General features: G+C 40.9%; 1 protein-coding gene across 3 annotated transcripts in view; it reads left to right on the forward strand.

Moving 5' to 3' along the window:
- Positions 1-16,299, forward strand: part of Fmo1 (flavin containing dimethylaniline monoxygenase 1) — a 32,816-nt gene extending 16,517 nt beyond the window's left edge. For 2 of the 3 annotated variants that reach the window (XM_028864433.2, XM_028864434.2), the window contains 7 exons: positions 2,802-2,990; positions 4,094-4,256; positions 7,511-7,653; positions 9,249-9,448; positions 12,260-12,615; positions 13,102-13,174; positions 15,580-15,922. In XM_028864433.2, the coding sequence (XP_028720266.1) occupies positions 2,802-2,990; positions 4,094-4,256; positions 7,511-7,653; positions 9,249-9,448; positions 12,260-12,615; positions 13,102-13,174; positions 15,580-15,922 (1,467 nt within the window). Of the gene's footprint in view, positions 1-2,801; positions 2,991-4,093; positions 4,257-7,510; positions 7,654-9,248; positions 9,449-12,259; positions 12,616-13,101; positions 13,175-15,579 lie in introns of all 3 variants that reach the window. The other variant, XM_037211324.1, reaches the window with a different exon arrangement.
- The last annotated feature ends 610 nt before the right edge of the window (positions 16,300-16,909 follow it).

Raw genomic sequence — 16,909 nt, forward strand, 5'->3', positions numbered from 1 at the left:
TTTACCATGGTCTCCTATTCCTTGTTCTCCCTCTCTGTTCTTGATCCAGGTGGGATCTCCCGCTCTCTTTCCCTCGACCCTTGCCATTCATTGCTCCCACTCATGTCCAGGCTGTTCATGTAGATCTCATCCATTTCTCCGTCATTGGGTGATCCCCGTGTCTTTCTTGGGGTCCTGGAAAACAAAACTTTTTTACTAAATGGTCCCATCAATTCTCAGAAAGCATGGGATCTCACAAAGTATCCAGGCAACTGGCTGAGATGATACTAAGAAAATTTAACATATGTAGACAGATGATGGATAGAAAGAAAGAAAGTAGGAAAGGCAAAGATAATTTTTTGAAAGCTTAATATGGAAAATGAAGCAAACTACTTCATTAATAATTTTAGGTTGGTTACATGCTGAAATATTTATATATATTTAATTAGGTAAAGTATATTTTTAATAACCTTTGCTTGTCTTTTAATGTATGGCTACTCAAAAGAAGTTGTAAATATAGCATCTATCACATTTCTATTGGGTAATGCTGTTGTAATGTCTTGTTACTCAAATATGGCCCATAGCATATTTTGACTTTTAAAGTATATGAAAAATAAACTTTTAAGAAAATGTAAGTAAAAAAACTGTGTAAAATATAATCATTTCTATTGAGCTAGAGATTATAAAATTAATTTCAGTAAATGACGTTAAACATAACAATTACAGAAAAAGACATATTTTTATTTAAAAGTGTACACATAGGTAGTAGTCACTACCTTGTAGTATTACACTTGTAACTTTTAGTTGAAGAATGTATTCTGTGTAAATAACAGTTATCCATCTTAAATAACTATAGGCGCACTTTGATTATATGATGCTGCATTAATGTCGAAGGGTGTTTTGTTTTGTTTTGTTTTGTTTGTGGTACTAAGGATGGAACCCAGGGCCTTACACATGGTAGACAAATGCTCTCACACTGATATACCCCAACCCAATATCCAGGGTTTTTGCTGTGATAATTAAGCTAGCTTCTTGTTTTTCAATGTACCTAGTTTGGATTCCATGGATGATAATATCCTGCTTATGAGGAAAAAGTAAATACAGACTATTCCTAAGTATTGCTTAGAAGCATTCTAAAAAGAAAAACAAATGTCACAAAGGTATGTTGACTGAAATGGAAGATTTTAAAGCCATATCAGTTCAAAGTATTCTGTTTAAAAACTGCTATCCAAAGTGAAGCAAAGGGTGATAGATTTTAAAATATAATTACATCGCTTTCCCCTTCTCTCTCCTCTCTCCAGCCCTTCCCATGTCCTCCCTCACTCCCTTTCAAACTGAAAGCCTTTTTTATTATTGCTACATATATATAATATAAATACATAAGTATATAAGTACAACCTGTCGAGTCTATTTAGTGTGGTTTACCACTTTGTATTGGATAACCAATTAAGAATCTTATCCCTGGGAGGGGCTATTCTTTCTCTCTCAGCAGTCATCAGTGGCCAGTAGTTCTTTGTCTGGGGTGTGACACCCTGAGATTTCTCCCTTCTGCATTAGCAGATTTATTGATATTATTGTCCAGGTCTTGTTTTAGGCAGCTAAAGTGAAGGCATTTGATGTGAGATCAGATACCAGTTTACAATCCACTCATATAAATTGATATGGACCAGTCCCACTAATTTAAACCAGTAACATTAACTTTTAATCATATTTAATTATATTCTCTATTATTGCTATGCATTTTGCTCATATGCTGGGAATATGCTGGATTCATATGCTGGGAATAGAGTAAGCCTATCCATATGAAAGGTTTAGGTTCATGTTTCCACTTATTCATATAAATAAAATAACTTATTTTTCTGTAAAGAGAAATTGTGTGTGTGATTACAAATCAAGTTATAATATTAAGAACTTGCCCTTTGAAATCAACAGTCCTCCATAATACTACCCATAAGACAGAGGCAACATATAGTCAAAGAATTACTAAACATACTCCTCAGTATTGCAGGAGTTGTGTGCTATATTACTGCTACTAACTACTTGAGTCCAAACTGAGGTAAGAAATTGAATAGGGTCATGCACACAGTTGTCCAGTCTTAAAACACTAACCTTCTGTCTTCCTAACTCACATTCTCTCATAATCCTGTGCCATTTGTCATTTGTGCCATCCTACAAGTGCCAACTCTCTCAGCCCCAATGTCCTTATCTCTGTTCAGGTCCTCGTTAGCAATCAAGAAGATTTGTATCTTAGGTTCTTACCTGGATTCCTTCATCATCATCCTCATACCCTATAATCTCTGATACATCTTTAATAGAACCAAAACTATATTTTCAAAATTTAATGTGAATCATTTCCATGTTGCCATGAACTTCCTATAAAAACCCAAAAGCCTTAGTTTTTTATGCAAATAAACCTTCATAATTCAAATTCTGTTCCTCTATATTGTTCCAAGAGTAATCCATGAAGCTAAGATATCTAGCAATTCTTCTTTATCAAGCCTGTGTCCAGGCTTTTGCCTATGTGTTTCTATATTCTCCCAAACTTTGCTGTGATGCTGCACAAATATGAGTTCCTCCCAGATTTATTTGGTGCCATGTCATGACTGAAATAATGGTTGTGGTCAAGCAGTTTACATTGGGTCCAATGTCCATCATTTCCCAAATGCAAATTCTATTTTAAAAGTAAAGGGTAGCATATATTATCTTAAACTCAACCAAATGTTTGAGATTTCAAGAGTGTTAACATCCTGTGTGTGTGTGTGTGTGTGTGTGTGTGCATGCATGCATGCATGCATGCTCATGAGCGTGTACTGTTTACACAGGAACATGTTGAAGAAGGAAGAGCCAGTCTTTACAAGTCTGTGGTTTCTAACAGTAGCAGGGAGATGTCTTGTTATGCAGATTTTCCATTCCCAGAAGACTACCCAAACTTTGTGCCAAATTCTCTATTCCTGGAATATCTCAAACTGTATGCAAGCCGGTTCAACCTTCTGAAATGCATTCAGTTCAAGGTAAGATAAACACAATTGGCAGTCGGGAAGCTTTCTTTTACTTCTCTCCTATCACCTGTCTATGGCACAGCCCTGAGCTCTGTAGATGAGCTACTGAACTGGTAAGAGTAATGAGGCCTTTGCACAAGACAGAATTGCTAATACAAATGTAGACGCCCAACAGGCATTTTGAGTATTATAAAGCAAACAATAACATCAGCGGGAAGGACTTAAGAAACCCATCTTCTCTGAATGTTTTTTAAAAAAGATGGCAAAGCCTCTTGGTTAGTGAGCAATTTTTACTTTGAAGTTTTACCTGTATTAATTTTTTTATAAACATCTTGGGATTGCAAGTAGAGTACATGCCACATAAGACCTGGGTTTACTTCCCAGAACATAATCAATACATCAGAACTTAATACTCATTTGCATATGTGTATTTAATAAAAACAAAAAATAGATTATTTGAACCTTGGAATAGTCCCAAATAATTCAGGCCATAAGGTTAGCAGTCAGTTTCTAGATGTGGGTAAATTTCAATTGTGTTTTCTCTAAGATTTTTTTATGAACTAAGATAACCATGATCAAATTTTTATTTTCAATGATATATAATCCTTGCCTCTGTTAAAGAAACTATTGTTAAAGAAAGTTCTCCATGAAAAACAAGGTTTCACAACAGAAAAAATAATTTTCAAGCCTCATCAGAAGCATGAGTTATAAGATTGGGGCTTGGAATAGAGTGCTTTCCTAGCAGGCCACATTTGAAGACCTGGGTTTGATCCCCAGAACACAATTAATGAATCAAAACTTGATATTAATTTGCATATACTAGTTCAATAAAAACAAACAAAGAATAGATTATTTGAACCGTGAACTACTCCTAATGTTCTATCATTGCCAAAGAGAATTTGAGCAAATCATTCAATGTCTTTGATTTTCACTTTTTCAAACTTAAAAGCTTCTAATACATCATGTTTGATTTGATAGCCTAACTAGAATTCTAGGGTTCTATTCATGAAGTATGCTTTGTGTCTGTCCTAGACCTTTTGAAATGTCCACTAGTGTATTAGCCAGCCCTGAAAACACACTTGACAGCTGCTAATTATGTCTGTGATTCTTTTCAGACCCAAGTCTGCAGTGTCACAAAATGCCCGGATTTTGCTATCTCTGGACAGTGGGAAGTGGTCACTCTCCATGAAGGGAAGCAAAGCTCAGCCATATTTGATGCTGTCATGGTCTGCACTGGCTTTCTAACTAACCCTCACTTGCCCCTGGATTCCTTCCCAGGTACAGAATTTTCCATCAATTACCTTGAATTGTCTCAAGGGACCCATCCTGATATGTGGTTGATCCCAGGATGAATTCTTGGGGCTCTTTCGTTAAATAGTTAAAACTGTGCTGTAGCAATTTTTTTCCAAGCAGAACTTTGCCTAGCCAGACTTTTTTTTTTTTTTTTTTTTTTTTTTGGCTTTCAAACGAATTGTGAATGCAGACAAGAACAGTGGATAACACATTAAGCAGGTTTCTGCTTCACTGAGATTCAGTGCTCCTCCTTAAGTGACAGGCAGTACTTAGTCTTATGAAATGCGGGGTGCTTACACAACTTGTTCACCTCAGCAGCTGCTGCTCATTGCCAAACCTGGGTTTAAAGGACACAAAGAGCAGTGTCTTGGAATAACACAGTGAGAAACCTGGTGTGTGCTTGCCTGCTCACCTCCCTGGGAGTGGGCAAACGAGAGCTTCCTGGCACTGGAGCAATAGTCAGAAGGGAAATTAATCTTAGGATTCAAGTTAAGACATTGTCAGGTCTCGGTTCCTTTAGCTAGCTTTTGCAACCATAATTCATGTTACTCTATGCCAAATTTCACTTCTATATCAACTCAAGAAAATAGAAGATTCAAGGGCTTGAAGGTTTATTTCGCCTGCAGTAATCTTTCAAAACTTAGAGAAGGAAATTCTTCTCCAGATCATCTAGATATGACCTGAAGTAATTCCAGGATCCATCTTACAGTATCTCACCTACTTCCAGTGGGCCTGGATCTGCCCCAGAGCTCACTAAGCTCAGGTCAGTGGAGGAGAAGTAGAACCTGAAAACTACCCTACAACAGAATTGCAACAAAGAACCAAGGTGGACCTCTTCCCAATGCAGGAAGCTTCCCTAAGCAAGCCGAGTCTGGGCCAGGCTCAGCAGGGAAAGATGCTTTCTGTGTACATGTGATATCACCCAAGTGTACACACACACACACACACACACACACACACACACACACACACACACACACACTAAAATAAGCAATGATCTCCAAGCTTCTACTTGGACACATTCAGTAACAGACTCTCATCAGCCCTCAAGGTGACATAACACTTGGTATTCTTGCCTACAGACCAAAGCCTTGAAAAGCCAGCCAGCCATTCAAATCTCTCTAAAGGAGCTCCCGGTATAACATCACCCCCAAGAACCCAGGAAGCTCCATAGTACAGACAAAAATAAAAAGCATGTTCTCAGTACTTGCAATGTATTATACTAAATACTAATAACACAGAAGTGAATACAGCATGTAACTAGTATTAAAGACATGAGCAGAGATTTTACTGAAGTTTGGTATAGGAATCACAACCTACATAAGACCCAGAGTAACACCAGTAGTCCAAACTCAGAGACTTGTTCTGGATCTGCCCTGGGAGCTATATCAGAAGTCATGTCAGATTGGAATAGAGCAGACTATGAATGCATGCAAGCCACTGTGTCTGGTTTGAACTGGATGCACTGCCAATCTGAAAAGCACACACTAAGCCACATGGTTCACCAGATCACAGTCTTTGGCCTTTTCCCTCACCTTTCTAGGCCTCTGGGGTGGGGAGTCGCTGACAAACCGAGAAAGTCAGATCACTTTGCCCAAATGTGTGTATCACAAATCAAGTGAAGAGGGCTGTATAAAGACCACAGTCCTTGTATCATAGGCACTACTTATGGGAAACCCATGGCTCATGATGCTCAAGCAGGCTCTGAGCTCCAAGACTCTGATTCTGACTTTAAATGGAGACCTCTCAACTCTGCCATCTCCTCCCTGCTTTGGGGTGGTTATGAACCAAAAATTTAAATTAAGTGGAAATGTCCAAAATATTCATCACAGGTTCTGAAACCAGTTCCAAAGGGGGGTTCTCAAGAGTCTTCGTAAAAAACAATATCACAATTAGAATTAGTGTACCATTTCCCCAAAATAATTAGTTTTATTTCTTTATTTCTACATGCATTCTGGGATTTGTTAACACAGCTGTATTTACCTCCTGTAAACTCTTACTCTTTCCTCCTGTGAGGTAAGAGGGAAAAGTATTGAGCCATAGGAGACTCACATGGTCTCAGATTTGTCCATTTGTAACCCAAACAACCTGAGTGGGAGACATTCTAAGGTAACTTACAGGTCTGGAAACAACTCTATGGTCCATCTTGGGTTTTCCAGTTGTCCTTTCCTGAGTGGTCTCTGAACTATCTGGAGTTCCTGAACTTCATTAATACTTGAACTTGGTCAAAATCTGTACCAAATACTAAATGATCTTAATTGTGGTTAAGTTTTGATCACGTTTTATGCTAGAGTGTGAATGATTCAATGTGAACTAAAGAGCCACCTGGTCTTAAGTCAGCCACTTCCTGCAATCACGTGTGCTTCTCCTCAGAGCCCAGCTGTCTTATCATTGCGCTACAAAGGCCAGGGTCTCTGTTGAGCACATATTACTTCTGATTGTGCAACTCAGCCTTGAGAGGATTTTCCAAAAAGCTTTCTGTTTGCATTGAATGTCTCAATAGGATTTGGCACCAACTGCCTGAGCTATCTAGTGAGCCAAGGAGATGTGGTCTTGATGTCTCTCTCTCTCTCTCTCTCTCTCTCTCTCTCTCTCTCTCTCTCTCTCTCTCTCTCACACACACACACACACACACACACACACACACACACACACAGCCCTTTTTTTTCTCTGAGTCAACTCTGACTCAGTGATCTCAGCCTGAGCTGTGGATGGACAGCAAACATCTCCATTTTATGAGAACCCTTGTGAATGGGGACCATGGTTCATTGATCTTATTCCCCCACCCCATATCATCTAGCACAATGCCTGGTATGTAGCCAGGGTCCCCAGAAAGTTTGGTGAATAAAATCGGTGATTCACTTCTCCGCTCCTGTTTATAAAAAGCCACGCAACATAAATAAATCACCTGCCAACTAGAACATCAACCCTCCCTCTTTTGTGCAGTATATCTTATGTCAGAGTGTTTCAGCTTAGTACTTAATCATTTAGTAAGAGAGAGCCCTGTCCAATGAGATAATTATCCCTTTTGCCCCTAATCACATAAGTAATTAAGTACATAATCACCAGACAATATTTTCTAAAGTTGTATGTTCATATTCCAGGGTTTCTCAAACTAGAGTATCCTAGTATTAATAAAAGAAGCCTAAATCATCTTTCAAGGTGTTATCAAGGGAAAAATATTTATGCTTCACTTACCAATTTTGTAAGTTCTCTATGTGCTTTTGTTTTCTCTGTAGGCATAAAAAATTTTAAAGGGCAGTACTTCCACAGCCGAGAATATAAACATCCGGACATATTTAAAGACAAACAAGTTCTTGTGGTTGGAATGGGAAATTCTGGCACAGATATTGCGGTGGAGGCCAGCCACTTAGCAAAAAAGGTACCCCTCTTGGTGTTACCTAATGAAACCTTCATCTTAACATGCATGTCCCAGCAAATTGTTTGACGTTATGATAAATGTCATAATTTATTTGGTTCAAATCTGCCGTTTACATTCTCACTGAAGGGCTGATTTAGGCCTTTCTACTGCCTTGTCTTTATTTCCTCTTTGCCTCACCAGCCCCCTCCTCCTCCTGCGGTGATCTTTCTCTTATATTGTAAAATACGTTTACATTTGGCACAAAGTGAGCTTTCCCTAGTCATGATGTGCCAAACCCTGTGCTGGGCCCAAACCAACAAAATTAAGATCCACTCTCATGGAGCATGAACCTGCCAGATAAATAAGTGAAAAAAAAGCATGAAGGAAGAATATTGAGGGCTCCTGATTTTGAGATCCCCCCTGTTACTTTAGACAAAGGAATTAATGAATGGTTTGTTCATTAGAATATTGGTTAATTGATTTGAAGAGACTTAGCAATTTGGAGACATTGTCCTGAAAGAAAAGAAAGGCCCTCCTGAAAACAAAACTTAGACGGGGCGGGAATACTATAATCTCCACCTGTGGGAACGTTGTTTGTCTTTCTCTAATTACCTGGAAATTCCTGTGATCAAAAACATGCTTTGACATTTATCTTGTCATTTCTGAATTAACAAAGAAATGCCCCCTGCCTTGGTTTACTGCAGAATGTAAACCTTGGTGTCTACCGTTCTTTATCACAACAAGGAGGCAGCATCAGTCAGTGCAAATAGCTCCTATCAGAACCTCTGATGGGGCTGAGGCTCTTAGCATGTTTCCAGGGCTGTGTCCACTGGTCCAGGATGTTATAAAGTTATGCAAAAATAACAACACTGTCTGTAGCCTTCACGCATCACTTAGGTAGGAGAAAACGCAATCTGCTCAGTCTGTTTGCATCAGCAAACAACAGATTGGTTAGCCAAATGTTTTGCTTTCTGAACAGTTACTCAGAAAATTACTTACTATGTAGATATCAAAACACTATTATCTTAGCTTGATCAGCTAGCTAGTGAATGAAAAGGCCAAATGGCCAATATGGCTGAGAAAGAAGGACAGGTGGAGGGAAGGAAGGAAGGAAAGGAGGGAGGGAGGGAGGGAGGGAGGGAGGGAGGGAGGAAGGAAGGAAGGAGGAAGGAAGGGAAGGAAGGAAGGAAGGAAGGAAGGGAAAGGAAGGAAAGGGAAGGGAAGGGAAGGAGGGAGGGGGAGGAAGGAAAGAAACAAACACCCAAATTAATTCTTTAATGAATTGTATGCCAGTCAAGTTAGTACTTGTATTGATATCACCTTTGTAGACAACTCCCAATTTCTACCATGCCCTGTTCTCATTGCCTACACCTCCAGTGAGTAAATAAAATTACAACCAAGTGTCTGTTGCCTTCTCATATGAGACTTAAAGCTCCCTATAAGTTGCTATTGTCTCTCAAGTCTGGTAAACAATGATTATTCAATAATATACCCTGTGCTGTTTTAATACTCTATATATTCAAACAATTAGAAAAACAAGACTATCTTGTCAAGTGTGCATGTTCACAGTAACAGACATCAACCTTCACCCCCTGTAACTCTTTGGTTGATTCTAGGTTTTTCTCAGCACCACCGGAGGGGCATGGGTGATCAGCCGAGTCTTTGATTCAGGTTACCCGTGGGACATGGTATTCATGACACGATTTCAGAACATGTTCAGAAATTTTCTCCCAACTCCAATTGTGAGTTGGTTGATATCAAAAAAGATGAACAGCTGGTTCAACCATGTGAATTATGGTGTGGCTCCAGAAGACAGGTAAATGTATCTGACAAAGGGTGTTCGGAATCGGGAGTGTTGAGCTTTCCAGTAGCAGCGAAAAGGCTGAATGTTTAAAAAAAAAAAAAAAAAAAAAAAAAAAAAAAAAGACTTCATACGAATTTACTCACTAAAAGGAGGAGGAGTGGGTTGGGGGATAGGAACAGAGGGGGTGAGAGGGAGGGGCTGGAAGGAGAAGAGGGAGGGGGAAACTGAAGCCAGAATGTAAAACAAATAAAAAGAAAGAACTACAGTAAACACATTAAAAAAGAAAAAAGACTATGTATGTATCTACACATACATTTACATATATATATGTGTGTGTGATAACAATTAGTGAAAAGAGAGCCCATGAATGTGAAGGAGAGTGGGAGGCGTGTATGTGAGGGTTTGGAGTAAAGAAAGGGGAGGGAGAAATGTTGTAATTATATCATAATCTCAGAAACCAAACATAACAAAAACCTTCACCGGCAGATCTCTAGAGTGTGTTTGTCTCATATAACAGAGACGTGACACTATTGGGCAGTAATTCCCAATCCTCCTCTCTCTACCTGCTGGCAAGTTCTGCTCTCTTCTTGGATAAGTTTATTTTAGATATTTCATGGAAATTAACATGTGGTGCTCACCCTTCTCTGACTGGCTTATTGGAGGATTTCCTTATTTTTATAGAATAAATAATACTCCATTGTATGCATAAATCACGTTTTCTTTATTTAGTATTTTTTTTAAAGATTTATTTGTTTATTATGTATACAGAAGAGGTGCCAGATCTCATTACAGATGGTTGTGAGCCACCATGTGGGTGCTGGGAATTGAACTCGGGAACTCTGGAAGAGCAGTTGGTGCTCTTAACCTCTGAGTCATCTCTCCAGCCCTATTTAGTATTTTTTTTTTCTTGGAAATTTGGGCTATTGCCAGGACATGATTAATGTGAGTGATGCTACAATAAACAAAAAAATTACTTTAAAAAAAAAAACAAGTTTACTCACTAATAGGCACGAACTAGCAAGTGTTCAGTATTTCTGTATTCCACTTTGCCAACAACTCTTTAAGGTAAGCATTATTATTATATTCTCTCTGTTAGTGTGAAAAAACTCCAGTCACTTTGCCCTAGCTTGTTTAGTAAGAGTTTGGCCTCAGATCCGGCAAACAGGAGATAATGATCTGTCTTTGCCTTTTGTATTGTTTCACTTTGGGAGCCGGTGGGGGAGGGGTGCTGAGTCTAACAGGCACCCTAAAGTGTCTCTGTAGTGACAGCGCCTTCTTGCCTTTGTAACCATTTTGATTTCTGTCTAACCTTTAATTAAAACCTGTAGCTTATCCCATTAGCAAGAACAAAGTGTCACTTTGTCATTCGTTAAGTTTAGACAATTGTATTAGAACAGAGCTGGTATGTATTTGTTCATTCATTTGTATATATGGAGATTTATTAGAGTGGCTTACAGGCTGTGGTCCAGCTAGTCCAACCATGGCTGTCTGCGGGTGGGAAGGCCAGAAATACAGAAGTTATTCAGTCTGCAAGGTTGAATGTCTCAGATGGACTTCAGTGAATGTCAGAATCCCAAAGAAGTGGGCTCTTATTCCAGTGCAGGGGTGGACTCGCCAGACAGGAGAAGGGCCAGCAGGCAAAGAGCAAAGACTTCTTTCTCCCTGTCTTTATCTAAGCTGCCACAAGAAGGTGTGGCCTGCATTTAAGATGGGTCTTCTGACCTCAAGCAATCCAAGTAACTAAAAATCCCTCACCAGTGTCCCCAGTAACTTGGGCTTTTAGTTAATTCCAGATGTAGTCAAGTTGACAACCAAGAATAGCCATCACAACAATTCAAATTCATTGCCAGGTACACTGCAAATCCTCTCTGGTCTCCTCCAGATTTCATTCCAGATCAATATGGACCTGTGGCCTGAGACCACAGTGGTGATAGGCAGCGGCTCTCTCTCTGTTTGCTCTCCTCTTACCAGTTCTCTCTATTGTCTTCACATCTTTCCTTATTTCCCTCTTCTACCTCTAGACCTCTCCAGAGCTCTAACTCTTTCTGCTAAAGCTTTTTCTGTCCTTAGTTTTATCTAGCCCAGCTGGTGGCTGGCAGGACTGAAGAAACATGATTCCTCTCTCTTTGATGTAGTCAGTCTTTTTCCATTTCCAAAATCCCCACAGCTGACTTTTTCGTATGCTTTTTCACTCTACCTAAGTGTCAGTACCTGTACTTCTCAAACGAACAGAAGAAATCCCCAAAGGACCATTTGAGTTGTCTAAACTCTGCTGGGCACACACTATAAAAGAAACTATGCTTATGACCTCCTACTCTCTCTGTTTCCATTTTACCATACTATCTCTTTCTGGGAATTCCCCACAATCCATAAACATGTTCAACTCATAGCAAAACAACTCAACAAAAATATTTTTCTCTGTTGAGAAGGGGGTGTGCCAGAAAAAGATGATGCTGTTTGTGTTCCTTTGGCACACAATGGTGATTTCCTTACACAATTATTCTCTGGGAGGAGGGAGAACTATATAGAAGGGCAGAAGTCCTTGCCAGATATGGGCTTCCCAGTTTCTTGTGGTCTTTCAGCATTCTGCTGTCTCTAGAACGATAGTAGCTGAATGGTGAAAATCAGCAAGAGAGAGGCTACAGAAGGCGCTGGCCGCCTCCTCGGCTTTCAAACCCTAGTAAGTGGTCAGCACATTTCTTAACGCTTCGATATGGTTCATCCCCTCCAGAGGTTGCAGCTCTGGTCCAGCCAAGAGAAGAGTAAGGAGAGCACAAGCTTCACTGTTGACCTGCAGATCTCACTGCTCATGTTTCTGTTTAGGGTTCAGCTGAGAGAGCCGGTGCTAAATGATGAGCTGCCAGGCCGTATCATCACCGGAAAAGTGGTGGTCAAGCCAAGCATCAAGGAGGTGAAGGAGAACTCTGTCGTATTTAACAACACCCCAAAGGAAGAGCCTATCGACATCATCATCTTTGCCACTGGCTACACCTTTGCTTTCCCCTTCCTCGACGAATCTGTAGTGAAAGTTGAGGACGGCCAGGCATCGCTGTACAAGTACATCTTCCCTGCACATCTGCCTAAACCAACTCTGGCTGTGATTGGCCTCATCAAACCCCTGGGCTCCATGGTACCCACAGGAGAAACACAAGCTCGATGGGTTGTTCAGGTCCTAAAAGGTAACTGTGTGAGAAATAGATGGGCACATTTATTAAGTTGTTGTCTGCTATGTGAACATTAATACTGGAAATTAAAAATGGAATCTATTCAGTAAGAATTATTCTGGCATAGTGACTTAAGTCATCACAACACAAATGATAAATCAGGGATTAAAAAGACATGTGCCTCCCTATTATTTTGACTGAATCAACCGTTCAATAAAAATTAAAGTTCAGTCAATTAAATGACATCATTCGGATCAAACCAGGTTTGAGGTTCTGTCACATTAAGTAGCTAGTAAGATGGCCAAATATTCACCTTGTCAGGCAGCAATGTTAACGCCAGGAACACACCACCAGTCAGCGCAGGTGACTGACAGATGCGGAAGGACAGGTAAGTAGCTGGGTACCAGAAAGATGAAAGATAAACAATGGCAAAGCAACCATACCCCTCAGTCAAAACCTAGAGCTAGTGTTAAATTGCACCGTCATGTGTTTATTTTATAGGTGCGACTACAGTACCACCACCAAGTGTCATGATGTCGGAAGTCAATGAAAGGAAGAAAAACAAGCACAGCGGGTGAGTAGACTGATGGGTGTCCTTTATGAATGACGGTGTAATTGGTGAGACAGTTAAGTGGGGATGAGCTTTACATTCCAAAGAGAGGTGCCTGAGACTGAGGAAAATCTTAAGAGAGCCTGTGTACGGAGAGCGGAGGCAAAGGCCTAAATGGAGGCATCGTTAATTCCTGGAATCATCTAGCATCACCCAGACCAGGCAAGATCACCCCACACCTCACAATCAGCAGGCAGAGTGTGTGCTTCCTGGGAGGCTCTGTCTACTCAAGAGGTCTCTACTGGCTTTAGTATTTTCATCCAAGTTGTTAACTCTAAAGCAAGAGTCAGTTGGCCTTGCCCTTTGGGACAGACCCACTGACCTACTTTTTCATTTTCAAATGGTTGTTGAAGATAAATATTTTGCAATTTTTGTTAGATAAAATTTAAACCAGGGTGACTGTATGTGGTCTTGCTGCAAGGCAGCCATGCTCGCTCATTATGCATTATCAATGGCTGCCTGTGTTACCATAGAGACGTCCTACAGTAGACACAGAAGCCCTGTAATGGCCCCCAAAGCTGTTAGCATTTCCAGTGGGCCTTCTTCAGGGGGGGGTGCTGCTTATGCTCTGCTCTTCATGCCCACTCAAGGGCCAAAGGGAATGGAAGAGATATAGGCAACAAGGAAGAGAGAGACCCGTGACTATTACCTGCTATGGCTCCCGAGCAGCAAAAATACCTCTGACTTTATCTGTTTCACTGTCTGCCAAGCAAATCTTTACTTGAAGATCTAAAGGGCTCTATAGGAGATTTTTTTTTTTAAAAAAAAAAAAAAAAAAAAAAAAAAAAAAAAAAAAAAAGAAGGAAACATTTTTTAAAATGAGCTAGTAGGATTACTCCATTTATAAAGTGCCTTACAAGCATCAAGACTTGAGTTCAGTCCCCAGAATACACTGAAAAAAAGCCATCTGTACAGCCAAACGCTTTCCATCCCCAGTACTGAGGGGCAGAGTCTAGGGCTCACTGACTGGCCAGCTAACATACTTGGAAATTTTTCCAAAAAGGCTCTGTTTTCTAGAGCTGGCCTGAGGAACAACATCCCAGATTATCTTCTTGCCTCTACACACATAGACACACACACACACACACACACACACACACACACACACACACACCTGTGTATACAAATGCAGCCACACACTATGAACATTCACACCCATGTGTACATGTGTACACACTAAGAAATTAGCCAAATTCACTGGCTTATACCTGTAATCTCAGTGCTTGAGAGGCTGCAGCAGGAGGATTGCTGCAAGTCTGAAGCCAGCCTGGGATACACAGTGAAACTCTGGCCAGTTTAACATTAAGAATAAGTCTTTTTTTTTTAATTACTCCATTTTAATAACTGACTTATCTCATTCATAGATTCTCACATTTCAAATGCTGCTCTATCCTTGTCTAAGCATTAAGGTCCAAAACAATAAAAGCATTGTAGATATTTCTTCTCTAGAAGGTGGGGTGGGTGCATGTGTACGTGTGTGCCTGCGTCTCGTGCATGCAGAGGTCTTCAGAGGCCACAAGAGAGCATCCGATCCCTGGAACTAAAGATACAGGCAATTATGAGCTCCCATGGGGGAGATGGGAACCAAACTTAGGTCCTCTACAAGAACAGTAAGAACTCTGAACTGTTGAGCCATCTCTCCAGCGATGACTTTTTTTTTTAATCCTCAGTCTAGAATATGGCCTTGTCACATTATAGGATGCCAGTATAATGGATAAATAATCAGAACTACTGGATAATATAGAATCTTCCTGCCACAAAAGTCAGCCAATGAGTCAAAGGGCTAATAGTAGAGGTATGAGAATTTCACTCTGTGGAATTTTGTGGCTCATCATATTGTACAAATGAAGAAATAATTGAGCTTTAAGAAAGAATGAAGCCAAGTATGGTGACTCATGGCTGTGCTCTCAACACTGGGGGCGGGGGGTGGGGGGGGGGGTAGCAGGAAGATGGCCATGAGTGAGACACCAGCCTGGGCTACAGTTTGAGACCCTGTCCCAAAGAAGCAACAAAAGAAATAGGAGGAGACCACTTTATTTTTTATTTATTTATTTATTTATTTGGTTTTTCGAGACAGGGTTTCTCTATGTAGCTTTGCACCTTTCTTGGGACTCACTTGGTAGCCCAAGCTGGCCTCGAACTCACAGAGAGCCTCCTGGCTCTGCCTCCCTAGTGCTGGGATTAAAGGCGTGTGCCACCACCGCCCGGCGAGACCACTTTAGATGTCCATGGGCATAATGGAAAAATACACCAGGCTGTTCCAGACCTTGCGGCAGTGTCTGCTTTGGACAAAGTCTCCATTTACTTGTCTTAGGATTATTATCATTGTAACTATTGTTCCTTTTCTTCCCATTCTTCCTATTGGAAAGGTTTGGCTTGTGCTACTGCAAGGCTTTGCAATCAGATTATATTACATACATAGACGACCTCCTGACCTCTATCAAGGCAAAACCGGATCTGCGGGCCATGCTCCTCACCGACCCACGCCTGGCTCTGAGCATCTTCTTTGGCCCATGCTCACCTTACCATTTCCGCCTGACTGGACCAGGAAAATGGGAAGGAGCCAGAAACGCCATCTTGACCCAGTGGGACCGGACAGTGAAAGCCACCAAAACTCGAATCGTGCAAGAATCCCCATCTTCTTTTGAAACTTTGTTTAAACTCTTTAGTGTTCTGGCTTTGCTTGTGGCTGTTTTCTTAATTTTCCTGTAAGAAAAGGATCTGACTGGCCTTTCAGATGCATGGAGTATAATGCTCCAATTCCTCTAATGTAACAACTTTCCTTCATAGTCACAAACCATGTCCAGAGAGTGAAGGCCAACCTCTCCTCTCCCCTGATCACCCCACTGGCACCCTGGTATTGCCGGGTCTCTAACAGCTCCATTAGGTTTAATCCCAAAAGATAATGCCCAACAATTTTTAGGGATCCAGGCCCATTTTTAGGGAGGAGCTTCCCCAGGGAACACGCTGAGTACTCTTTCCCCTAAAAACTCTTTTCCTAAATCTTAGTGAAAACCCTAGCTCACTGAATATTGGTTCTCTGTGGACAGGTGGACTACAAATAAAATGAAAGTAACCACTTGTGTCAAGGGGTCTTTTGTCCTTTTTTGTGGTCTAGAAGGAAACAGGCTGTGGGTGGCTATGAATAAAGTTCATAAGAAGATGGGTGGGCCAATGAGCTAGACAGTTTTCAAAGGAGTATATGTCCTTTACCATGCTGCTTTAGGAGGCAATGGACTGCCTCTCCTGAGAGTCAACCCTTTTCACCAGAATTCATTAGAGAAAGAACCCAGCTAAGACACCTCTAAGAAAAAGAAAAGGAGAAACCAATGCCAGCACCATCTCAAGAGCAGTATTTGACCAGAGTAGAGCCAGTTTCTCTCACAGTCACACAGGATAAAAGTGGTACCCTGCCAGGAGCCAGCTTGGGCTCCTTCACCTCATTAAAAGGCTTACACATGGAGCCTCACCTCACAAGAGAGGCTCAGAGATTGCTGGAGGAGAGGACCAAGGAACTCTGGTGTCAGACATGAGTGGGTGCTGGGGCTAAATTAAATATAGACTATTTCACTTTAACCCACCCTGCTGGCTCCCAGGATAATCTCTAACATCCCTCCTGATCGGTCTCACTAGGTAGCAGACACTCATGGTAGAAAACTGTCCCCACTGAGAACATCCTGGATGACTTGTGAAGCGCCC

The sequence above is a fragment of the Peromyscus leucopus genome, chromosome 15 (assembly GCF_004664715.2).
Source record: "Peromyscus leucopus breed LL Stock chromosome 15, UCI_PerLeu_2.1, whole genome shotgun sequence".
NCBI classification, from domain to species: domain Eukaryota; kingdom Metazoa; phylum Chordata; class Mammalia; order Rodentia; family Cricetidae; genus Peromyscus; species Peromyscus leucopus.